At 44.6% G+C, this 25,639-nt stretch overlaps 1 protein-coding gene across 1 annotated transcript in view; it reads right to left on the bottom strand.

The window, feature by feature from the left end:
* Positions 1–25,639, bottom strand: part of SLC13A3 (solute carrier family 13 member 3) — a 62,960-nt gene that overhangs the window by 2,159 nt on the left and 35,162 nt on the right. Inside the window, exons 5-9 of the mRNA XM_069755674.1 lie at positions 22,395–22,580; positions 21,279–21,404; positions 20,783–20,878; positions 4,693–4,797; positions 769–866 (exon numbers count right to left, since the gene is read on the bottom strand). Of these exons, the coding sequence (XP_069611775.1) occupies positions 769–866; positions 4,693–4,797; positions 20,783–20,878; positions 21,279–21,404; positions 22,395–22,580 (611 nt within the window). The remainder of the gene's footprint in view (positions 1–768; positions 867–4,692; positions 4,798–20,782; positions 20,879–21,278; positions 21,405–22,394; positions 22,581–25,639) is intronic.

Raw genomic sequence — 25,639 nt, forward strand, 5'->3', positions numbered from 1 at the left:
ATTATTAATGAGTGATATTTTGTGCAGACTATGACATCACTGTTTCTTTCCGATCATTGAGTAGATTATTCATATATTGTGACGTGATTACGCGCATGATCTTTGGACTGTGAGTTTATGTTGTGCATTATCCCATTACTGTGACATCGCTATGATTTCATTTTATTACTTATCCCTTTACTATGACAATAATATGTACAGTCTAATGTCTAAATCCTTCACAAAATACTATGTGTATTCTCTCTTGGAATGTGATATCACTGTGTGCATTATCCCTTTACTGTGATATGGCCGAGTTCGCATCTCGTCTGCAGGAAAATGGCCGCCGCGATCGCCATCTGCGCACGCGCGGCATCCCGCGGCCATTTTCCTGAAGCCCCGGGAAGCCGAGAAGAACCATCTGCGCATGCGCGGCCTCACAAAGATGGCCGCGCCCACCGATAAACGGCTGAATAGCGCAGATCGCGCTATTTTCCTTCAAGCTGCGCAGTGGATTCGCCAGTTGGACATGCGCACACCACTAAGCCACCAACGGAGATCTGGGGGAGAAACAGCGCTGTCACCACGCCCATATGACCTGACCAGCGTGAGTGACAGCCCAAAACGGCGACTTTACAAAGGTATTTCAGCAGCATAGGTGGGGAATAAAGGCTCACAAAATACACTAATGTAAAGCACAGCTCTGCCCCTATTTAACGGTATTTTTAGCTCATCTTGAAAAAACGGGGTGACAGGTTCCCTTTAAGAAAATAAAAATCACTCCATTACCTTTAAGATCGAACCACCATGACAATGAAGGCTTTTCAGACGGGAAGAAAAATAAAATAATTGAGATAGTAATTCCAGTGACCGCGTCGGAGGTGAACCTGCCAGTCAGAATTCATTAAATTAGGGCATTACTTAGATCTAAGCAAAGCAGATTAACATTTTTAACAACACCCGTGGTCCCCTGCTGCGGTTGGCCTGCCCAATGCAATTTATAAATTTATAACCAAGTGTTAATGACCCCCTCATCAGGCCCATGGGCACTCAAGGGCATGTAACGCATTGCCAGCATGAGGTCATGTAAGGTAAGATTAGATAATACTGTCAGGAGAGAATAGAAACATGAGACTGAATGTATGCTACATACAGTATGGGGCTACTTTATTGGAGCTGTACAGTACTAGAAGCCATGACCTTCAAGGGACACTCCATGGAAAAAATGATATTCTGCAGAATTTTCAGTACAATGTCTGAGGGGTGGATCATAGCGCTGGGATTTTTTATTTGGCGCCTTTCAAAGGACCTGTCACCTACAAAAATACTATTTACCTGAAAATATGGTGGTAATCAGCAAGTAAATAGTGATTTGAGCCATTGATTCTATAACCAGTTCTCATTTTTATGTTTACCTTTTTCCTTATCAGAGCAATGTAAGGGTTTGGTGGGGGGTTTTTCTCGAAAATAGTTGTAGTTACGTCATATTACCATATTTTTAACTGAAAAATTGAAAAATAGTTTTAATTGGGATGAAATTGTAAAAAAAATAAAAATAAAAAATGCAATTCCACCATTGCTTTCTGAGGATCTTTTTTTGCGGTAAAAATTACCAGGAAACATGATTTTCCAGGTTAGAATGATTGTGTAATGATAACAATCTTGCATAGATTATTTTTTGTTGAAGTGTTAAAGAAAAAAATCACAAGTTTGTAAAAAAAAAGGGGGGGGGGGGGGGGATGTACCGCTATTTTCCGATACCTGTAACATTTACGGTATATTTTTTCGTTAAAATAGTTTTTAAAAAAATCTAAATTGGAATCACTATTTTCAACATTTCAAAAAAATGTTTATCTTTAAATGTTTTACCCTATTTTTAAGTCCCCTTATGGGAATTGAATCTGCAATCATCTGATCACATATACTGTACTATACATACTATATTTTGCAATAACAGTATGAAGTACAAATCGTGTCTCAAATCACGGTCTCCTATGAAGTTATGGCTATGGTTTAGCGTCACTGAAGTACCAAAATGGCAGCAACCAGGTTGGCATGGGCACTAGCAGTCACTCCATTTAAATGCCAGTGTCAGAATTTGAGTAGTCTACGGAGGTCAGCCTAGCTCGCTGCTGTTAGTTGCATTAATGTGTTAGCCATGTTTGGCAGTATTTGGCCGTATAACTGGAAAAGCGGCTACAGGGTGAAAAATGAGTTATACTCTCCCTCTAGCTGTTCCCTTTAGCCATAGGCAGGTACGGACTGGGGCTGAAATTCAGCCCTGGCATTTGAAATCACACAGGTCTATGCTGTCCCCATCCCCAAGCACCAGATGGAATATATTACGAATATTTTCCTGGATGGTGGAAAGTAAGATTTACTACAAGACCAATGTACTAATGATACCCGTGACCTGCTGGGGTAAGTGATGGAGTCAGCGACTTTGTGCTCCTTCACAATTCTTAACAGTATGGGTGTCTTGAGAACACTGATTCTGTTAACAATGTAGCAGACAAGGCAGCCCACAACCAGACAGGCCCTTCTGGCATTTGCCATAATTGCCAAATGGCCAGTCTGGCCCTGGCCATAGGGGTGATACAGGGAGCGGTTATAGATATCACTCATTACACAGTGTGAGCACTTTAATAATCCTCTCTGCACCCTGACTGACAGCATGCTCTACATACACATACGATCAAGCGGTCAATCAAAGTGCAGGGGCATGATTAAAGCAAGCTCAGTGTGTGGAGAGCGGTGACTGTTACAGCCCCATGCACCGCCCCAATGACTGGAAGCGAGCGACTGCAGGTAGAATATAACTCCATTCAACTCATCCTTGCCACAGTTGTGTGCGGAAAGCAGAGAACCATGGACGAACAGGGAAACATACAGTGGGGCAAAAAAGTATTTAGTCAGTCAGCAATAGTGCAAGTTCCACCACTTAAAAAGATGAGAGGCGTCTGTAATTTACATCATAGGTAGACCTCAACTATGGGAGAAAAACTGAGAAAAAAAAATCCAGAAAATCACATTGTCTGTTTTTTTATCATTTTATTTGCATATTATGGTGGAAAATAAGTATTTGGTCAGAAACAAAATTTCATCTCAATACTTTGTAATATATCCTTTGTTGGCAATGACAGAGGTCAAACGTTTTCTGTAAGTCTTCACAAGGTTGCCACACACTGTTGTTGGTATGTTGGCCCATTCCTCCATGCAGATCTCCTCTAGAGCAGTGATGTTTTTGGCTTTTCGCTTGGCAACACGGACTTTCAACTCCCTCCAAAGGTTTTCTATAGGGTTGAGATCTGGAGACTGGCTAGGCCACTCCAGGACCTTAAAATGCTTCTTACGAAGCCACTCCTTCGTTGCCCTGGTGGTGTGCTTTGGATCATTGTCATGTTGAAAGACCCAGCCACGTTTCATCTTCAATGCCCTTGCTGATGGAAGGAGGTTTGCACTCAAAATCTCACAATACATGGCCCCATTCATTCTTTCATGTACCCGGATCAGTCGTCCTGGCCCCTTTGCAGAGAAACAGCCCCAAAGCATGATGTTTCCACCACCATGCTTTACAGTAGGTATGGTGTTTGATGGATGCAACTCAGTATTCTTTTTCCTCCAAACACGACAAGTTGTGTTTCTACCAAACAGTTGCAGTTTGGTTTCATCAGACCATAGGACATTCTCCCAAAACTCCTCTGGATCATCCAAATGCTCTCTAGCAAACTTCAGACGGGCCCGGACATGTACTGGCTTAAGCAGTGGGACACATCTGGCACTGCAGGATCTGAGTCCATGGTGGCGTAGTGTGTTACTTATGGTAGGCCTTGTTACATTGGTCTCAGCTCTCTGCAGTTCATTCACTAGGTCCCCCCGCGTGGTTCTGGGATTTTTGCTCACCGTTCTTGTGATCATTCTGACCCCACGGGGTGGGATTTTGCGTGGAGCCCCAGATCGAGGGAGATTATCAGTGGTCTTGTATGTCTTCCATTTTCTAATTATTGCTCCCACTGTTGATTTCTTCACTCCAAGCTGGTTGGCTATTGCAGATCAGTGTTCCCAGCCTGGTGCAGGGCTACAATTTTGTTTCTGGTGTCCTTTGACAGCTCTTTGGTCTTCACCATAGTGTAGTTTGGAGTCAGACTGTTTGAGGGTGTGCACAGGTGTCTTTTTATACTGATAACAAGTTTAAACAGGTGCAATTACTACAGGTAATGAGTGGAGGAAAGAGGAGACTCTTAAAGAAGAGGTTACAGGTCTGTGAGAGCCAGAAATCTTGATTGTTTGTTTCTGACCAAATACTTAATTTCCACCATAATATGCAAATAAAATGTTAAAAAAACAGACAATGTGATTTTCTGGATATTTTTTTCTCAGTTTGTCTCCCATAGTTGAGGTCTACCTATGATGCAAATTACAGACGCCTCTCATCTTTTTAAGTGGTGGAACTTGCACTATTGCTGACTGACTAAATACTTTTTTGCCCCACTGTATGTCTATGTCCCCCCCTTCTGTCAATCAGTCAGGGTCCCAACTATGATCCCCGGGCCGATCTAAAATGATCACCTATCCAGTGGATGAGAGGTAAAAAATTTTGGACACTGAAATACCCCTTTAAGCTTTACCAATCAAAAATTTGCTCCCTGCTGACTTTACAATTCCGATCTACAAAGACCTGAGATTTATCTAGCCTACCCATTCCTGTCTTACCCGGGTCTGAAGGCCGATGCCCATCCGGGAATAAACTTTGGATCTCTTGTGAACAAGAGGATGGCAAAAAGGCAAAAGAAGACGAAGACTGCCTTCTCTGCAAAGCTGAAAAGTAAAGAACCACATTAGTCATAGGGCTAAATATAAAGTATTTATGGAATCTATCAATGACATTACTCAGCTTGGTTACTTTATAGGCTATGCATTGTTTTGGGGCAATTAGTTCAATATTTTTTGGGGGTACCATACTTTACTAACTATACGGGCATTACAGGTATTTTTTGGGCAATATGCATGAAAATGGCACTATTTATGAATGCAATACATGAGAGTATATGTGACTGCCACTATAAATAAATTATTCTCACTAATAGACGCTTTCATGGCTGGCACAATTACTAGGCATTAATATTACTAAAACTATTGAATAAAAGCACATACAGTGGGGAAAATAAGTTTTTGATACACTGCAGATTTTGCAGCTTTTCCCACCTACAAATAATGAAGAGGTCTGTTATGATCTGGTGGTTTAGGAACAACATGAGACAAGCTCTGAAGGAGGTGGTATCTGTACTGACCGCAAACCCTGAACCTAGCAGCGCAACTAAAAATAGCCATGGGGGGTACCTGACGCTCCCTAGACCCCTCAGCACAGCCTAAGATCTAACTTCCCCTAAAGATGGAAACAGGAAACCTATCTTGCCTCAGAGAAAATCCCCAAAGGAAAGATAGCCCCCCACAAATATTGACGGTGAGAGGAGGGGAAAATAACATACGCAGAAATGAAATCAGATTTTAGCATAGGAGGCTAGTCTAGCTTGATAGATAGGACAGGAAAGGATACTGTGCGGTCAGTATAAAAACTACAAAACAATCCACACAGAGTTTACAAAATCTCCACACCTGACTAAAGGTGTGGAGGGTAAATCTGCTTCCCTGAGCTTCCAGCTAACAGAAAAAATCCATACTGACAAGCTGGACAAATATAGAATACACAGAACAATAAGTCCACAGCATGTGGACTGAAATGAGCAAAGCCAGAACTTATCTTTGCAGAACTGGTCAGGAAACCAGGAGAATCCAAGCAGAGATGTGAATCCAGCCAGGAACATTGACAAGTGGCGCAGGCTGAAGAAAGAGCCAGACTTAAATAGCGGACAATAAGTGGAGGCAGCTGATGACAGCTAACTCCAAGGAGCAGCCATACCACTAGAAACCACAAGAGGGAGCCCAAGAGCAGAACTCACAAAAGTGCCACTTACAACCACCGGAGGGAGCCTAAGAGCGGAATTCACAACAGTACCCCCCCCTTGAGGAGGGGTCACCGAACCCTCACCAGAGCCCCCAGGCCGATCAGGACGAGCCAAGTGAAAAGCACGAACCAAATCGGTAGCATGGACATCGGAGGCAACAACCCAAGAATTATCCTCCTGGCCATAACCCTTCCACTTGACAAGATACTGAAGCCTCCGCCTTGAAAAACGAGAATCCAAAATCTTCTCAACCTCATATTCCAACTCTCCCTCAACCAACACCGGGGCAGGAGGGTCAACCGAGGGAACAACGGGCACCACATATCTCCGAAATAAAGATATATGGAAAACATCATGAATGGCAAAAGAGGCAGAAAGAGCCAAACGAAAAGACACCGGATTAATAATTTCAGAAATTTTATAAGGACCAATAAACCGAGGATTAAACTTAGGAGAAGAAACCTTCATAGGAACATGACGAGAAGACAACCAAACCAAATCCCCCACACGAAGCCGGGGACCAACACGCCGACGGCGGTTAGCAAAACGTTGAGCCCTTTCCTGAGACAACGTCAAATTGTCCACCACATGAGTCCAAATCTGCTGCAGCCTGTCCACCACAGAATTAACACCAGGACAATCAGAAGGCTCAACCTGCCCAGAAGAAAAACGAGGATGAAAACCAAAATTAGAAAAGAAAGGTGAAACCAAAGTAGCCGAACTAGCCCGATTATTAAGGGCAAACTCGGCCAACGGCAAGAAAGCCACCCAATCATCCTGAGCAGCAGACACAAAGCATCTCAAATAGGTCTCCAAGGTCTGATTAGTTCGCTCAGTTTGGCCATTAGTCTGAGGATGAAACACCGAAGAAAAAGACAAATCAATGCCCATCCTAGCACAAAAGGCCCGCCAAAACCTAGAGACAAACTGAGAACCTCTGTCAGACACAATATTCTCCGGAATGCCATGCAAACGAACCACATGCTGAAAAAAACAATGGAACCAGATCTGAGGAGGAAGGCAACTTAGGCAAAGGTACCAGATGGACCATTTTAGAGAACCGGTCACAAACAACCCAGATAACAGACATCTTCTGGGAAACAGGAAGATCCGAAATAAAATCCATGGAAATATGCGTCCAGGGCCTCTCAGGGACCAGCAAAGGCAAAAGCAACCCACTAGCGCGGGAACAGCAAGGCTTGGCCCGGGCGCAAGTCCCACAGGACTGCACAAAAGCACGCACATCGCAAAACAAGGAAGGCCACCAAAAGGACCTAGCAACCAAATCTCTGGTACCAAAAATCCCAGGATGACCAGCCAACACTGAACAATGAACCTCAGAAATTACCTTACTTGTCCATCTATCAGGAACAAACAGCTTCCCCACTGGACAGCGGTCAGGCCTATCAGCCTGAAATTCCTGAAGCACCCGCCGCAAATCAGGGGAGATAGCAGAAAGAATCACCCCCTCCTTAAGAATGCCAACCGGCTCCAGGACTCCAGGAGAATCAGGCGAAAAACTCCTAGAGAGGGCATCAGCCTTAACATTCTTAGATCCCGGAAGATACGAGACCACAAAATCAAAACGGGAGAAAAACAGGGACCATCGAGCCTGTCTAGGATTCAGCCGCTTGGCCGACTCGAGGTAAATCAGATTCTTATGATCGGTCAGGACCACAACGCGGTGTTTAGCTCCCTCAAGCCAATGTCGCCACTCCTCAAACGCCCACTTCATAGCCAACAACTCCCAATTGCCGACATCATAATTGCGTTCCGCAGACGAAAACTTTCTGGAAAAAAAAGCACACGGTTTCATCAAAGAACCATCAGACTCCCTCTGAGACAAAACGGCCCCTGCCCCAATCTCAGAAGCGTCGACCTCAATCTGAAAAGGAAGAGAAACATCCGGTTGACGCAATACAGCGGCAGAAGTAAATCGGCGTTTAAGCTCCTGAAAGGCCTCAACAGCCTCAGAGGACCAATTAGTCACATCAGCGCCTTTCTTCGTCAAATCAGTAAGGGGCTTAACCACACTGGAAAAGTTGGCAATGAAACGGCGATAGAAATTAGCAAAGCCCAAAAATTTTTGAAGTCCCTTCACAGATGTGGGTTGGATCCAGTCATGAATAGCTTGGACCTTAACAGGATCCATTTCTATAGACGAGGGAGAAAAAATAAAACCCAAAAAAGAGACCTTCTGAACTCCGAATAGGCACTTAGACTCCTTCACAAATAAAGCATTATCACGAAGGATCTGGAACACCATCCTGACCTGCTTCACATGAGACTCCCAATCATTGGAAAAAATCTAAATATCATCCAAATATACGACCATTAATTTATCAAGATAATTGCGAAAAATATCATGCATGAAAGACTGGAACACAGATGGAGCATTAGAGAGCCCAAATGGCATCACAAGGTATTCAAAATGGCCTTCGGGCGTATTAAATGCAGTTTTCCATTCGTCACCCTGTTTAATACGAACAAGATTATATGCCCCTCGGAGGTCAATCTTAGTAAACCAACTAGCCCCCTTAATCTGAGCAAACAAATCAGTAAGCAGAGGCAAGGGGTATTGGAATTTAACCGGGATCTTATTAAGAAGACGATAATCAATACAGGGTCTCAAGTGTTATGGCTGGCAATCAGGCAACACAGCGTGCAGTAATCAGCGCACATACAGAGATCTGGCAATAACCAAAAAACAATAGGACGAGCTCTGAGACGTGGAATCTCTGTAGACTGCAGTACCTAATCTATCCTCACACAACTATAAGCAGCAGTGGATTGCGCCTAACAACTACCTATGCAACTCGGCACTGCCTGAGGAGCTGACTAGCCTGAAGATAGAAATACAAGCCTGACTTACCTCAGAGAAATACCCCAAAGGAATAGGCAGCCCCCCACATATAATGACTGTTAGCAAGATGAAAAGACAAACGTAGGAATGAAATAGATTCAGCAAAGTGAGGCCCGATATTCTAGACAGAGCGAGGATAGCAAAGAGAACTATGCAGTCTACAAAAAACCCTAAAACGAAAACCACGCAAAGGGGCAAAAAGACCCACCGTGCCGAACTAACAGCACGGCGGTGCACCCCTTTGCTTCTCAGAGCTTCCAGCAAAAGTTAATAGCAAGCTGGACAGAAAAAACAGAAAACAAACTAGAAGCACTTATCTAGCAGAACAGCAGGCCCAAGGAAAGATGCAGTAGCTCAGATCCAACACTGGAACATTGACAAGGAGCAAGGAAGACAGACTCAGGTGGAGCTAAATAGCAAGGCAGCCAACGAGCTCACCAAAACACCTGAGGGAGGAAGCCCAGAGACTGCAATACCACTTGTGACCACAGAAGTGAACTCAGCCACAGAATTCACAACAGTACCCCCCCCTTGAGGAGGGGTCACCGAACCCTCACCAGAACCCCCAGGCCGACCAGGATGAGCCACATGAAAGGCACGAACAAGATCTGGGGCATGGACATCAGAGGCAAAAACCCAGGAATTATCTTCCTGAGCATAACCCTTCCATTTGACCAGATACTGGAGTTTCCGTCTAGAGACACGAGAATCCAAAATCTTCTCCACAATATACTCCAATTCCCCCTCCACCAAAACAGGGGCAGGAGGCTCCACAGATGGAACCATAGGTGCCACGTATCTCCTCAACAACGACCTATGGAATACATTATGTATGGAAAAGGAGTCTGGGAGGGTCAGACGAAAAGACACCGGATTGAGAATCTCAGAAATCCTATACGGACCAATAAAACGAGGTTTAAATTTAGGAGAGGAAACCTTCATAGGAATATGACGAGAAGATAACCAAACCAAATCCCCAACACGAAGTCGGGGTCCCACACGGCGTCTGCGATTAGCGAAAAGCTGAGCCTTCTCCTGGGACAAGGTCAAATTGTCCACTACCTGAGTCCAGATCTGCTGCAACCTGTCCACCACAGAATCCACACCAGGACAGTCCGAAGACTCAACCTGTCCTGAAGAGAAACGAGGATGGAACCCAGAATTGCAGAAAAATGGAGAGACCAAGGTAGCCGAGCTGGCCCGATTATTAAGGGCGAACTCAGCCAACGGCAAAAATGACACCCAATCATCCTGGTCAGCGGAAACAAAACATCTCAGATATGTTTCCAAGGTCTGATTGGTTCGTTCGGTCTGGCCATTAGTCTGAGGATGGAAGGCCGAGGAGAAAGATAGGTCAATGCCCATCCTACCACAAAAGGCTCGCCAGAACCTCGAGACAAACTGGGAACCTCTGTCAGAAACAATATTCTCAGGAATGCCATGTAAACGAACCACATGCTGGAAGAACAAAGGCACCAAATCAGAGGAGGAAGGCAATTTAACCAAGGGCACCAGATGGACCATTTTAGAAAAGCGATCACAGACCACCCAAATGACCGACATTTTTTGAGAAACGGGAAGGTCAGAAATGAAATCCATCGAAATATGTGTCCAAGGCCTCTTCGGGACCGGCAAGGGCAAAAGCAACCCACTGGCACGTGAACAGCAGGGCTTAGCCCTAGCACAAATTCCACAGGACTGCACAAAAGCACGCACATCCCGTGACAGAGATGGCCACCAGAAGGATCTAGCAACCAACTCCCTGGTACCAAAGATTCCTGGATGACCGGCCAGCACCGAACAATGAAGTTCAGAGATAACTTTACTAGTCCACCTATCAGGGACGAACAGTTTCTCGGCCGGACAACGATCAGGTTTATTAGCCTGAAATTTCTGCAACACTCTCCGCAAATCAGGGGAGATGGCAGACACAATGACTCCTTCCTTGAGGATACTCGCCGGCTCAGATAACCCCGGAGAGTCGGGCACAAAACTCCTAGACAGAGCATCCGCCTTCACATTTTTAGAGCCCGGAAGGTATGAAATCACAAAATCAAAACGAGCAAAAAATAACGACCAACGGGCCTGTCTAGGATTCAAGCGCTTGGCAGACTCGAGATAAGTCAAGTTCTTATGATCAGTCAATACCACCACGCGATGCTTAGCACCCTCAAGCCAATGACGCCACTCCTCGAATGCCCACTTCATGGCCAGCAACTCTCGGTTGCCCACATCATAATTACGCTCAGCAGCAGAAAATTTCCTGGAAAAGAAAGCACATGGTTTGAACACTGAGCAACCAGAACCTCTCTGTGACAAAACCGCCCCTGCACCAATCTCAGAAGCATCAACCTCGACCTGGAACGGAAGAGAAACATCAGGTTGACACAACACAGGGGCACAGCAAAAACGACGCTTCAACTCCTGAAAAGCTTCCACGGCAGCAGAAGACCAATTAACCAAATCAGCACCCTTCTTGGTCAAATCGGTCAATGGTCTGGCAATGCTAGAAAAATTACAGATGAAGCGACGATAAAAATTAGCAAAGCCCAGGAATTTCTGCAGACTTTTTAGAGATGTCGGCTGAGTCCAATCCTGGATGGCCTGAACCTTAACCGGATCCATCTCGATAGTAGAAGGGGAAAAGATGAACCCCAAAAATGAAACTTTCTGCACACCGAAGAGACACTTTGATCCCTTCACGAACAAGGAATTAGCACGCAGTACCTGGAAAACCATTCTGACTTGCTTCACATGAGACTCCCAATCATCTGAGAAGATCAAAATGTCATCCAAGTAAACAATCAAGAATTTATCCAGATACTCACGGAAAATGTCATGCATAAAAGACTGAAAAACAGATGGAGCATTGGCAAGTCCGAACGGCATCACCAGATACTCAAAATGACCCTCGGGCGTATTAAATGCCGTTTTCCATTCATCTCCCTGCCTGATTCTCACCAGATTATACGCACCACGAAGATCAATCTTAGTAAACCAACTAGCCCCCTTAATCCGAGCAAACAAGTCAGAAATCAATGGCAAGGGATACTGAAATTTAACAGTGATCTTATTAAGAAGGCGGTAATCAATACACGGTCTTAGCGAACCATCCTTCTTGGCTACAAAAAAGAACCCTGCTCCCAATGGTGACGACGATGGGCGAATATGTCCCTTCTCCAGGGACTCCTTCACATAACTGCGCATAGCGGTGTGTTCAGGTACGGACAAATTAAATAAACGACCCTTAGGGAATTTACTACCAGGAATCAAATCGATAGCACAATCACAATTCCTATGCGGAGGTAGGGCATCAGACTTGGACTCTTCAAATACATCCTGAAAGTCCGACAAGAACTCTGGGATGTCAGAAGGAATGGATGATGAAATAGACAAAAATGGAACATCACCATGTACTCCCTGACAACCCCAGCTGGTTACCGACATAGAGTTCCAATCCAATACTGGATTATGGGTTTGTAGCCATGGCAACCCCAACACGACCACATCATGCAAATTATGCAGTACCAGAAAGCGAATAACTTCCTGATGTGCAGGAGCCATGCACATGGTCAGCTGGGCCCAGTACTGAGGCTTATTCTTGGCCAAAGGTGTAGCATCAATTCCTCTCAACGGAATAGGACACCGCAAAGGCTCCAAGAAAAATCCACAACGTTTAGCATAATCCAAATCCATCAGATTCAGGGCAGCGCCTGAATCCACAAACGCCATGACAGAATACGATGACAAAGAGCACATTAAGGTAATGGACAAAAGGAATTTGGACTGTACAGTACCAATAACGGCAGAGCTATCGAACCGCCTAGTGCGTTTAGGACAATTAGAAATAGCATGAGTAGAATCACCACAATAGAAACACAGTCTGTTCAGACGTCTGTGTTCTTGCCGTTCTACTTTAGTCATAGTCCTGTCGCACTGCATAGGCTCAGGTTTACTCTCAGGCAGTACCGCCAGATGGTGCACAGATTTACGCTCGCGCAAGCGACGACCGATCTGAATGGCCAAGGACATAGACTCATTCAAACCAGCAGGCATAGGAAATCCCACCATTACATCCTTAAGAGCTTCAGAGAGACCCTTTCTGAACAAAGCCGCTAGTGCAGATTCATTCCACAGAGTGAGTACTGACCATTTCCTAAATTTCTGACAATATACTTCTACATCATCCTGACCCTGGCATAAAGCCAGCAGATTTTTCTCAGCCTGATCCACTGAATTAGGCTCATCGTAAAGCAATCCCAGCGCCTGGAAAAATGCATCAACATTACTCAATGCAGAATCTCCTGGTGCAAGAGAAAACGCCCAGTCCTGTGGGTCGCCGCGCAAAAAAGAAATAATAATCAAAACCTGTTGAATAGGATTACCAGAAGAATGAGGTTTCAAGGCCAAAAATAGCTTACAATTATTTCTGAAGCTCAGGAACTTAGTTCTGTCACCAAAAAACAAATCAGGAATCGGAATTCTTGGTTCTAGCATCGATTTCTGATCAATAGTATCTTGAATCTTTTGTACATTTACAACGAGATTATCCATTGAGGAGCACAGAGCCTGAATATCCATGTCCACAGCTGTGTCCTGAAGCACTCTAATGTCTAGGGGAAAAAAAAGACTGAAGACAGAGCTAAGAAAAAAAAATGATGTCAGGATTTCTTTTTTCCCTCTATTGGGAATCATTGGTGTGGCTCCTTGTACTGTTATGGCTGGCAATCAGGCAACACAGCGTGCAGTAATCAGCGCACATACAGAGATCTGGCAATAACCAAAAAACAATAGGACGAGCTCTGAGACGTGGAATCTCTGTAGACTGCAGTACCTGATCTATCCTCACACAACTATAAGCAGCAGTGGATTGCGCCTAACAACTACCTATGCAACTCGGCACTGCCTGAGGAGCTGACTAGCCTGAAGATAGAAATACAAGCCTGACTTACCTCAGAGAAATACCCCAAAGGAATAGGCAGCCCCCCACATATAATGACTGTTAGCAAGATGAAAAGACAAACGTAGGAATGAAATAGATTCAGCAAAGTGAGGCCCGATATTCTAGACAGAGCGAGGATAGCAAAGAGAACTATGCAGTCTACAAAAAACCCTAAAACGAAAACCACGCAAAGGGGCAAAAAGACCCACCGTGCCGAACTAACAGCACGGCGGTGCACCCCTTTGCTTCTCAGAGCTTCCAGCAAAAGTTAATAGCAAGCTGGACAGAAAAAACAGAAAACAAACTAGAAGCACTTATCTAGCAGAACAGCAGGCCCAAGGAAAGATGCAGTAGCTCAGATCCAACACTGGAACATTGACAAGGAGCAAGGAAGACAGACTCAGGTGGAGCTAAATAGCAAGGCAGCCAACGAGCTCACCAAAACACCTGAGGGAGGAAGCCCAGAGACTGCAATACCACTTGTGACCACAGAAGTGAACTCAGCCACAGAATTCACAACACTCAAGGAGCCATCCTTCTTAGCAACAAAAAAGAAACCCGCTCCCAATGATGACGAAGAGGGCCGAATATGCCCTTTCTCCAAAGATTCCTTAACATAGCTCCGCATGGCGGCATGCTCTGGCACAGACAGATTGAAAAGTCGGCCCTTAGGGAACTTACAACCAGGAATCAAGTTAATAGCACAATCACAGTCCCTATGTGGAGGAAGGGAACTGGACTTGGGCTCATCAAATACATCCTGGAAATCCGACAAAAACTCAGGGACCTCAGAAGAGGGAGAAGAGGAAATTGACATCAAAGGAACGTCACTATGTACTCCTCGACAACCCCAACTAGTCACCGACATAGTTTTCCAATCCAGCACCGGATTATGTTCCTGTAACCATGGAAATCCCAGCACAACAACATCATGCAGGTTATGCAACACCAGAAAACGGCAATCTTCCTGATGTGCAGGAGCCATGTACATAGTCATCTGTGTCCAGTACTGAGGTTTATCCTTGGCCAAGGGTGTAGCATCAATGCCCCTCAAAGGAATAGGGCTCTGCAAAGGCTGCAAGGAAAAACCACAGCGCCTGGCGAATTCTAAGTCCATTAAGTTCAGGGCAGATAAGAGAAATTTAGGCTGTACAGTACTAATGGCAACAGACCTAGCGACTCTCTTAGTACGCTTAGGGCAATCAGAGATAACATGAGCCGAATCACCACAGTAAAAACACAGCCTATTCTGACGTCTGAATTCCTGCCGTTCTATTCTAGTCAAAATCCTATCACATTGCATAGGTTCAGGACTATGCTCAGAGGATACTGCCATATGGTGCACAGCTTTGCGCTCGCGCAGACGCCGATCAATCTGAATGGCTAGAGACATAGATTCGCTCAAACCGGCAGGCGTAGGAAAGCCCACCATAACATCTTTAAGGGTTTCCGAAAGACCTTTTCTGAAAATAGCAGCCAGAGCCTCTTCATTCCATTTAGTGAGCACAGACCATTTTCTAAATTTCTGGCAGTATAACTCTGCCGCTTCCTGACCTTGACACAAGGCCAACAGGGTCTTTTCTGCATGATCCACAGAATTAGGTTCGTCATACAATAATCCGAGCGCTTGAAAAAATGCATCTACATTCAATAATGCCGGATCCCCTGTTTCAAGAGAAAAAGCCCAGTCTTGAGGATCACCACGCAGCAAGGATATGATGATTTTCACCTGCTGAATGGGATCACCAGAAGAACGGGGTTTCAAAGCAAAAAACAATTTGCAGTTATTTTTAAAGTTCAAAAACTTGGATCTGTGCCCAAAAAACAAATCAGGAGTAGGAATTCTGGGCTCTAAAGCCGGAGTCTGGACAACATAGTCCTGGATATTCTGTACTCTTGCAGCAAGTTGATCCACACGAGAAAACAAACCCTGAACATCCATGCCAAAACATATATCCTGAACCACCCAGATGTCAAGAGGAAAAAAAAAAAGACAAACCAAAGCACAGAAAAAAAAATGGTTCAGAACTTTCTTTTCCTTCTTTTGAGATACATTTAATTCATTTTAGCCACTTGTACTGTTATGATCTGGTGGTTTAGGAACAACATGAGACAAGCTCTGAAGGAGGTGGTATCTGTACTGACCGCAAACCCTGAACCTAGCAGCGCAACTAAAAATAGCCATGGGGGGTACCTGACGCTCCCTAGACCCCTCAGCACAGCCTAAGATCTAACTTCCCCTAAAGATGGAAACAGGAAACCTATCTTGCCTCAGAGAAAATCCCCAAAGGAAAGATAGCCCCCCACAAATATTGACGGTGAGAGGAGGGGAAAATAACATATGCAGAAATGAAATCAGATTTTAGCATAGGAGGCTAGTCTAGCTTGATAGATAGGACAAGAAAGGATACTGTGCGGTCAGTATAAAAACTACAAAACAATCCACACAGAGTTTACAAAATCTCCACACCTGACTAAAGGTGTGGAGGGTAAATCTGCTTCCCTGAGCTTCCAGCTAACAGAAAAAATCCATACTGACAAGCTGGACAAATATAGAATACACAGAACAATAAGTCCACAGCATGTGGACTGAAATGAGCAAAGCCAGAACTTATCTTTGCAGAACTGGTCAGGAAACCAGGAGAATCCAAGCAGAGATGTGAATCCAGCCAGGAACATTGACAAGTGGCGCAGGCTGAAGAAAGAGCCAGACTTAAATAGCGGACAATAAGTGGAGGCAGCTGATGACAGCTAACTCCAAGGAGCAGCCATACCACTAGAAACCACAAGAGGGAGCCCAAGAGCAGAACTCACAAAAGTGCCACTTACAACCACCGGAGGGAGCCTAAGAGCGGAATTCACAACAGTACCCCCCCCTTGAGGAGGGGTCACCGAACCCTCACCAGAGCCCCCAGGCCGATCAGGACGAGCCAAGTGAAAAGCACGAACCAAATCGGTAGCATGGACATCGGAGGCAACAACCCAAGAATTATCCTCCTGGCCATAACCCTTCCACTTGACAAGATACTGAAGCCTCCGCCTCGAAAAACGAGAATCCAAAATCTTCTCAACCTCATATTCCAACTCTCCCTCAACCAACACCGGGGCAGGAGGGTCAACCGAGGGAACAACGGGCACCACATATCTCCGAAACAAAGATCTATGGAAAACATCATGAATGGCAAAAGAGGCAGAAAGAGCCAAACGAAAAGACACCGGATTAATAATTTCAGAAATTTTATAAGGACCAATAAACCGAGGCTTAAACTTAGGAGAAGAAACCTTCATAGGAACATGACGAGAAGGCAACCAAACCAAATCCCCCACACGAAGCCGGGGACCAACACGCCGACGGCGGTTAGCAAAACGTTGAGCCCTTTCCTGAGACAACATCAAATTGTCCACCACATGAGTCCAAATCTGCTGCAGTCTGTCCACCACAGAATTAACACCAGGACAATCAGAAGGCTCAACCTGCCCAGAAGAAAAACGAGGATGAAAACCAAAATTACAAAAGAAAGGTGAAACCAAAGTAGCCGAACTAGCCCGATTATTAAGGGCAAACTCGGCCAACGGCAAGAAAGCCACCCAATCATCCTGAGCAGCAGACACAAAGCATCTCAAATAGGTCTCCAAGGTCTGATTAGTTCGCTCAGTTTGGCCATTAGTCTGAGGATGAAACACCGAAGAAAAAGACAAATCAATGCCCATCCTAGCACAAAAGGCCCGCCAAAATCTAGAGACAAACTGAGAACCTCTGTCAGACACAATATTCTCCGGAATGCCATGCAAACGAACCACATGCTGAAAAAACAATGGAACCAGATCTGAGGAGGAAGGCAACTTAGGCAAAGGTACCAGATGGACCATTTTAGAGAACCGGTCACAAACAACCCAGATAACAGACATCTTCTGGGAAACAGGAAGATCCGAAATAAAATCCATGGAAATATGTGTCCAGGGCCTCTCAGGGACCAGCAAAGGCAAAAGCAACCCACTAGCGCGGCATGTGGACTGAAATGAGCAAAGCCAGAACTTATCTTTGCGGAACTGGTCAGGAAAGCAGGAGAATCCAAGCAGAGATGTGAATCCAGCCTGGAACATTGACAAGTGGCACAGGCTGAAGAAAGAGCCAGACTTAAATAGCGGACAATAAGTGGAGGCAGCTGATGACAGCTAACTCCAAGGAGCAGCCATACCACTAGAAACCACAAGAGGGAGCCCAAGAGCAGAACTCACAAAAGTGCCACTTACAACCACCGGAGGGAGCCCAAGAGCGGAATTCACAACAGAGGTCTGACATTTTTATCGCAAGTACACTTCAACTGTGTGACACAGAATCTAAAAACAATTCAGAAAATCGCATTGTATGATTTTTACATAATTATTTGCATTTTACTGCATGAAATAAGTATTTGATACAGCAGAAAAACAGCACTTAATATTTGGTACAGAAACCTTTGTTTGCAATTACAGAGGTCAGACGTTTACTGTAGTTCTTGACCAAGTTTGCACACACTGCAGCAGGGATTTTGGCCCCCTCTTCCATACAGATCTTCTCCAGATCTTTCAGGTTTTGCATCTGTCGCTGGGCAACATTGAGTTTCAGCTCCCTCCAAAGATTTTCTACTGGGTTCAGGTCTGGAGATGGTGATTGGCAAACTTCAAACGGGCCTGGATGTATGCTGGTATGAGCGGGTTGATCTTGCATGCCCTGCAGAGTTTTAATCCATGACAGCGTAGTGTGTTACTAATGATAATTTTTGAGACTGTGGTCCCAGTTTTCTTCAGGTCATTGACCAGGTCCTCTCGTGTGGTTCTGAGCTGAATACTGACCCTTTTCAAAATCATCCTTACCCTACGAGGCGAGATCCTGCATGGATCCCCAGACCAAGGAAGCTTGAGGGTCATCTTGTGTTTTTTCCATTTTCTAATAATTGTGTAGAAGAGAGGACGGGGCTAAAAGTGCTGCTGAAGTGCAGGGTCCAGAACTGCTGGGGCTGAACCTCCTGTTGCTAGAGGGAAGGAGATTGCAGACGAAGGGGGCTCGCAACCTGGGTGAAGGGGGCATAGCCAAGGGGGAAGGCAAAAAGGAATTGTGCGGGATCTGAAGGGGGCTTCCTGCCAGAGCATTGAGCAGGTGTGGACCGCTGCCAGAGGGAGGAGTATCCGGGTATCCGTGGGTGCAGCATTGCGGTGTGCGCATCCAGGCATCGGTGGGTGCGCAGAGAAGCACACGCCAAGTGGAATCTTGTGGAGAGCTTCACTCTTCTGTTCCGCAGTTCAATGGACTAGGGGCTCAGCGGGCAAAAGCGGTGACCGCCTGTTGCCGACAGAAGCTAGACCGTGTGTCAGGCGGAGAAGCCTGAAGATGCAGCAGCGGCATCCGCCAACATCCCATCATCTTCTGGACTTGAAGAGAGTAAAGGACAGCAGAGTCATGATAATTTGAACCTGATAAAAAGACTGTTGAGTTAAGTAACCATTATACTGTTTAACCTGTTTTCCTTTCCCCTGTTATCTCCCTGCAAGGAGTGCATTACTGTTGATTAAGTAAATAATAATTAACCCCTGCTCCACGCCTCTGTGTTACTGCATCCAAGTTCCTGTGTTACAATTGCACCTACAGTTGTTGCCTTCTCACCAAGCTTCTTGCCTATTGTCCTGCAGCCAATCCCAGCTTTGTGCAGGTCTACAATTTTGTCCCTGGTGTCCTTAAAAAGCTCTTTGGTCTTGGTGATGGTGGAGAGGTTGGAGTGTGATTGAGTGTATAGACAGGTGTCTTTTATACAGTTACCGAGTTCAAACAGGTGCACTTAATACAGGTAATGAGTGCAGCATCTGTGAAAATCAGAATTCTTGCTGGTTGGTAGATGATCAAATACTTATTTTGTAAGGAGGTGGCGGGGACCCTCACGTGCCTTCTTTCTCCTTTATACTGGGCACATGTGTCGCCTGCGGCACCCTGATGGTTTACTAATGTTTTATATTGCTATGTATGTCATTGTCATGTGTTGTACTCTGATGTGTAATGTGCTGTATGTGTTCTCTTATTGTTTTACAATGTAATGTACATGTTTAGCTTAGGGACAGAATACTAAGAGTAAAGCTGTTGGGAGGAGTTAAAAGGGGGACAATGCAACATGCTTATAGGGAATGGACTTCCTGATCTTACATCAGTGCCCGGGCAGGCTTGCCCAGGGCAAGACATGCACCACAGTGTGGACTGAGGCTCCCCCAGACGTGGGAGGAAAAGAGCTGCCTCAGGCTGATGGGCAGTGTGAATGGACACTGGCTCTGCAGGATCCTCTCCAGGAGAAATACAGGGTTCGGGACCAGGACAGGAGCTGGTGTCGTGCAGCTTAATGAAGTCACAGGGAAAGTACAGGGACCATTGTCTTTTTTGCACCATGTTCAGTAAAGTTTCTTCAGTTGGAACAGAACTCTGTCATGTGGTGTTTCCTGAGACTGATAACCGGGCAACTGAATTGAGCGTGTAATGAAGGTAACTGACTGTACTGCAGGACCTGTACTCCATGTGTTATTCCATGTACAAGGTCCCGGGGTGCTCACTGACTGATGGACTCGGCCATAACTGCCACCTCGTGCCACCTTGTTACAATTTCATGCAATAATATGCAAATATATTATTTAAAAATCAGAGAATGTGATTTTCTGGTTTTTAGTTTTAGATTTTCTCTCTCACAGTTGAAGCGTACGTGCGCTAAAAATTACAGACCTCTCCATTCTTTATAGGCGGGAAAACTTGCAATATCGTCAGTGTATCAATTACTTATTTTCACCACTGTATGTTATATGGGTGCTGCTGTGACATGGGGTTAGCACTATTGTATAGCCATTAGTCATTGCACAGGTATGTGTAAAATACCGTACGTTCTTTTTCTCTTTCTACATAGAGAAATTATTAATATAAAGTATATGTTTTACATTGTGGGGAACTTTTTCATCGGGTGAAAGAAAGCTGTAAAATAACTGGGGTACATTTTAAAACTTTTGCTTTTTTTTACTCACATAATGGGTCCGAGTTTACGATAATCTTCCCTTACTACTTCCTTTGCTTTGGCTTCTGCATCTGACCTAACCTCCGACTTCTCCTTCTTTCTGCAGCTGATAGAAAAATGGAAAATGACTAGTGATGAACGAATATACTCGTTACTCAAGATTTCTCAAGCATGCTCGGGTGTCCTCCGAGTATTTTTTAGTGCTCGGAGATTTAGTTTTCCTCACCTCAGCTGAATGATTTACATCTCTTAGCCAGCTTGATTAAATGTGGGGATTCCCTAGCAGCCAGGCAACCCCCACATGTACTTATGCTGGCTAACAGATGTAAATCATTCAGCTGCAGCGATGAAAACTAAATCTCCGAGCACTAAAAAATACTAGGAGGTCACCCGAGCGTGCTCAGGAAATCTCGAGTAACGAGTATATTCGCTCATCACTAAAAATTATATATTTTTTTTGTAAAATTATTTAAAGAATGTGTTAACTGCAAAGATTTGCAGCATACCTTAAGCTGATAGCTCCATGTAAAATCGAGATCCATAACCAACTGAGTATAAGGAATAAAATCATCAGCGGGCAAGCAAAGACAAACCAGGAGCCAAAATTGATCACATCACAAGCCGGGAAAAAACTGAAAAGAAGAAAATAAAGTTTAGGTTTTCATTGTTTGTGTGAAAATTGCAAAGTTTTATTTTTTATTTTAATAGAGACTGGGATATGTAAAAAAAAAAAGGAAAAAAAAACATTGCAAAGATTATTAAAAAATATTAATTTAAAGAGAACCTGTCAGCACAATTTTGTAATGCAAAGTAAAGACATGGCTGTAATGGTGCAGTAATACTGATTACATCGATACCTTTTGTGAAGAAATCGGCTTTGTGGTTCTTCTTTATTCACCGTTTCTGATAATTAGATTTCGGTGCACGGGGGGCAGGACTGTGCACTGGGTCTTCTCCTCCCTATCTATGATTCTCCGGCCTATCCGCCTGCATCCAGTCTGTGACTCTCCAACCTCTCCCCCTGCCTCCTCTCTGTAAAATAACTGCCTCCTATCTTTGAATTCTCAGCAGTGACCTGACATTCACAGACCGGAGGCAGGCGGAGGGGCCGGGGTTCACAGACAGGATTCTGGCGAGGGGGCCGGGGTATCAGAGCTATGGAGGAGAAGACCCAATGTACAGTCCTGCCCCTTTCCCCCCAAATCACATTAGCAGAAAATGTCAAATTGTGAATAAAGTAGAACAACAAAGTCGATTTCTTCACCAAAAGGTATCAGTGTAATCTGTATTACAGCGCCATTACAGCCATGTCTGTACTTTATATTACAAAATCATGCTGTCAGGTTCTCTTTAACACCGAAACCTATTTTTAACAATAGGCCAGGGGTGTCAAACTGCATTCCTCGAGGGCCGCAAACCATGCGTGTTTTCAAGATTTCCTTAGCTTTGCACAAGGTGCTGCAATCATTATGTGTGTAGGTGATTAAATTATCACCTGTGCAGTACAAGGAAATCCTGAAAACATGACAGGTTGCAGCCCTCGAGGAATGCAGTTTGACACCCCTGCAATAAGCCATATTCTGATGATCGCTTCCCTTTAAGAATTATTGCATATACAACACCTCCTTAGTTGTCCAAGAAGAATGAGGTTTGGTGCCGTCCCAGTGAGGGTGGCGGTTCCTCCAATACTGGCTGAGTATGGGATAGAGATAAGAAACGCCTTCCAGATCCTGTTTTGATATTCACACTCTTTCTCCATATCCGCATGATTCTCAGTGGGTATATCCACCTTCTCTTGGGCTTCTTTGCTTTAGAAATGATGACACATAGATTTTATTAGTTATGTTCACAAAACTCTATGGTAGGAGGACAGCAGTATGCAACAGCAACAAGAAGTATGAGTCTTACCAATAGTTTACCATCTATCTCAGTATGCTGATTATATGGGTAGAAGAATGGAATTAGTCATTGGCTTGGCTGACAAACAACTGGTCAGTGGATAAATGAGTGAAGAAAAAGCTCTATAGCCTCTATAAAGTATAGACGTAAAATCTTTATCTAGATTCTATAGAAATGTCCCTGCTGCATTCATTCTCAGATCCACCAACATGACAGGAAAACTACACGTCACTAGTTTCTTCTTTTAGAGGGAATGTCTCATCGAAGAAAAATCTATTGTTTAAATCAGGTTTTTAAGCATAATGTATTTTTCCAGAAAAATTTAATACTTATTTTTTAATTTCCATCTTACTATCAATATAAAAGAAAACAGAAATAGTGTTATTTTCACACTGGTCACTAAACCACACACTAGCCTTACACTTCATTTTCTGTACAGATGACTTTTTGGCAGTCTCTGAACAACTGATAATACAGGATCCACCATTCACCATAAGTGATGGTCCGTCACAGCTCACCTTCTCCCCCTCCATCCACAATGACCTTTGCTCAGATTAGAGCATGCTCCATTCATAGAAGAATAGGAAGTATGTGTCTAGAATAAGGCCTAGTGGCCAGTGTAAGAATTTCAAGATTTCTGTTTTTTCCTGTTTTTTTTTTAATGTTTGAAAACTGCATTTATGATGTAAATCTAATTTAAACAACAGGTCATTTACTGATGATGACACATTACATTTAAAAAAACAGACAAACCCAATCAGTGTCGGACTGGGGTACTAAGGGCCCACCAGTAACATTGACATTGGGGGGCCCACTTTTCACCTGCATACAAATATTACACTACCCTCATTCACAAATTTACCTATATCTCTATTTACTATATAATTGTCTAAGGGTCACTTCCGTCTTTCTGTCCTTCTGTCTGTCTGTCACGGATATTCATTGGTCGCGGTCTCTGTCTGTCATGGAATCCAAGTCGCTGATTGGTCTCGCCAGCTGCCTGTCATAGCTGCCGCGACCAATCAGCGACAGCCACAGTCCGATTAGTCCCTCCCCTACTCCCCTGCAGTCACAGTGCCCGCTCCATACTCCCCGCAGTCAGTGTCCCCGGCGCCCGATCCATACTCCTCGCTCCATACTCCCCGCTCCATACTCCCCGCAGTCAGCGCCCGCTCCATACTCCCCTTCAGTCACCGCTCACACAGGGTTAATGCCAGCGGTAACGGACCGCGTTATGCCCCGGGTAACGCACTCCGTAACCGCTGCTATTAACGCTGTGTGAAGTTTTTACTATTGATGCTGCCTATGCAGCGTCAATAGTAAAAAGATCTAATGTTAAAAATAATAAAAAAACAAAAAACCTGCTATTCTCACCTTCCGTCGTCGGACGATGCGCTCGCGCCAGCCGCCATCTTCGGTTCCCAGAGATGCATTGCGAACTTACCCAGAAGACTTAGTGGTCTCGCGAGACATCTGGGTAATTTCGCAATGCATCCTGGGAACGGAAGATGGCGACTGCATCACACAGCCTCGCTGGATCCTAGGGACGAGTATATAACAATTTTTTATTTTAATTATTTTTCTTTAACAGGGATATGGTGCACACACTGCTAAATACTGCGTGGGCAGAGTTATATACCTACGTGTCTGGGCAATATACTACGTAACTGGCCAATATACTATGTGGCTGGGCAATATACTACGTCGCTGGGCAATATACTACGTCGCTGGGCAATATAGTACGTGACTGGGCAATATACTACGTGGCTCTGTGCTGAATACTACGTCGCTGGGCAATATACTACGTGACTGGGCAATATACTACATGGCTCTGTGCTGAATACTATGTCGCTGGGCAATATACTTCGTGGCTGGGTAATATACTACGTGGCTGTGCAATATACTATGTGGCTGTGCAATATACTACGTGACTGGGCAATATACTACGTGGCTCTGTGCTGAATACTACGTCGCTGGGCAATATACTTCGTGGCTGGGGAACATACTACGTGACTGGGCAATATACTATGTAACTGGGCAATATACTACATGGCTGGGCAATATACTACGTGACTGGGCAATATACTACGTGGCTGGGTAATATACTACGTGGCTGTGCAAGAGGAGAGAAGGTTTTTCCACCAACATAGAAGAGGATTCTTTACTGTTAGGGCAGTGAGAATCTGGAATTGCTTGCCTGAGGAGGTGGTGATGGCGAACTCAGTCGAGGGGTTCAAGAGAGGCCTGGATGTCTTCCTGGAGCAGAACAATATTGTATCATACAATTATTAGGTTCTGTAGAAGGACGTAGATCTGGGTATTTATTATGATGGAATATAGGCTGAACTGGATGGACAAATGTCTTTTTTCGGCCTTACTAACTATGTTACTATGTTACTATGTTACTATACTATGTGGCTGTGCAATATACTACATGGCTGTGCAATATACTACGTGGCTGGGCAATATACTACGTGGTTGTGCAATATACTACGTGGCTGGGCAATATACTACATGGCTCTGTGCTGAATACTACGTCGCTGGGCAATATACTTCGTGGCTGGGTAATATACTACGTGGCTGTGCAATATACTATGTGGCTGTGCAATATACTACGTGGCTGTGCAATATACTACATGGCTCTGTGCTGAATACTACGTCGCTGGGCAATATACTTCGTGGCTGGGGAATATACTACGTGACTGGGCAATATACGACGTAACTGGGCAATATACTACATGGCTGGGCAATATACTACATAACTGGGCAATATACTACGTGACTGGGCAATATACTACGTGACTGGGCAATATACTACGTGGCTCTGTGCTGAATACTACGTCGCTGGGCAATATACTACGTGACTGGGCAATATACTACGTAACTGGGCAATATACTACATGGCTGGGCAATATACTACGTGACTGGGCAATATACTACGTGGCTGGGTAATATACTACGTGGCTGT

This window comes from Ranitomeya imitator, chromosome 2 (assembly GCF_032444005.1).
Source record: "Ranitomeya imitator isolate aRanImi1 chromosome 2, aRanImi1.pri, whole genome shotgun sequence".
NCBI lineage: Eukaryota > Metazoa > Chordata > Amphibia > Anura > Dendrobatidae > Ranitomeya > Ranitomeya imitator.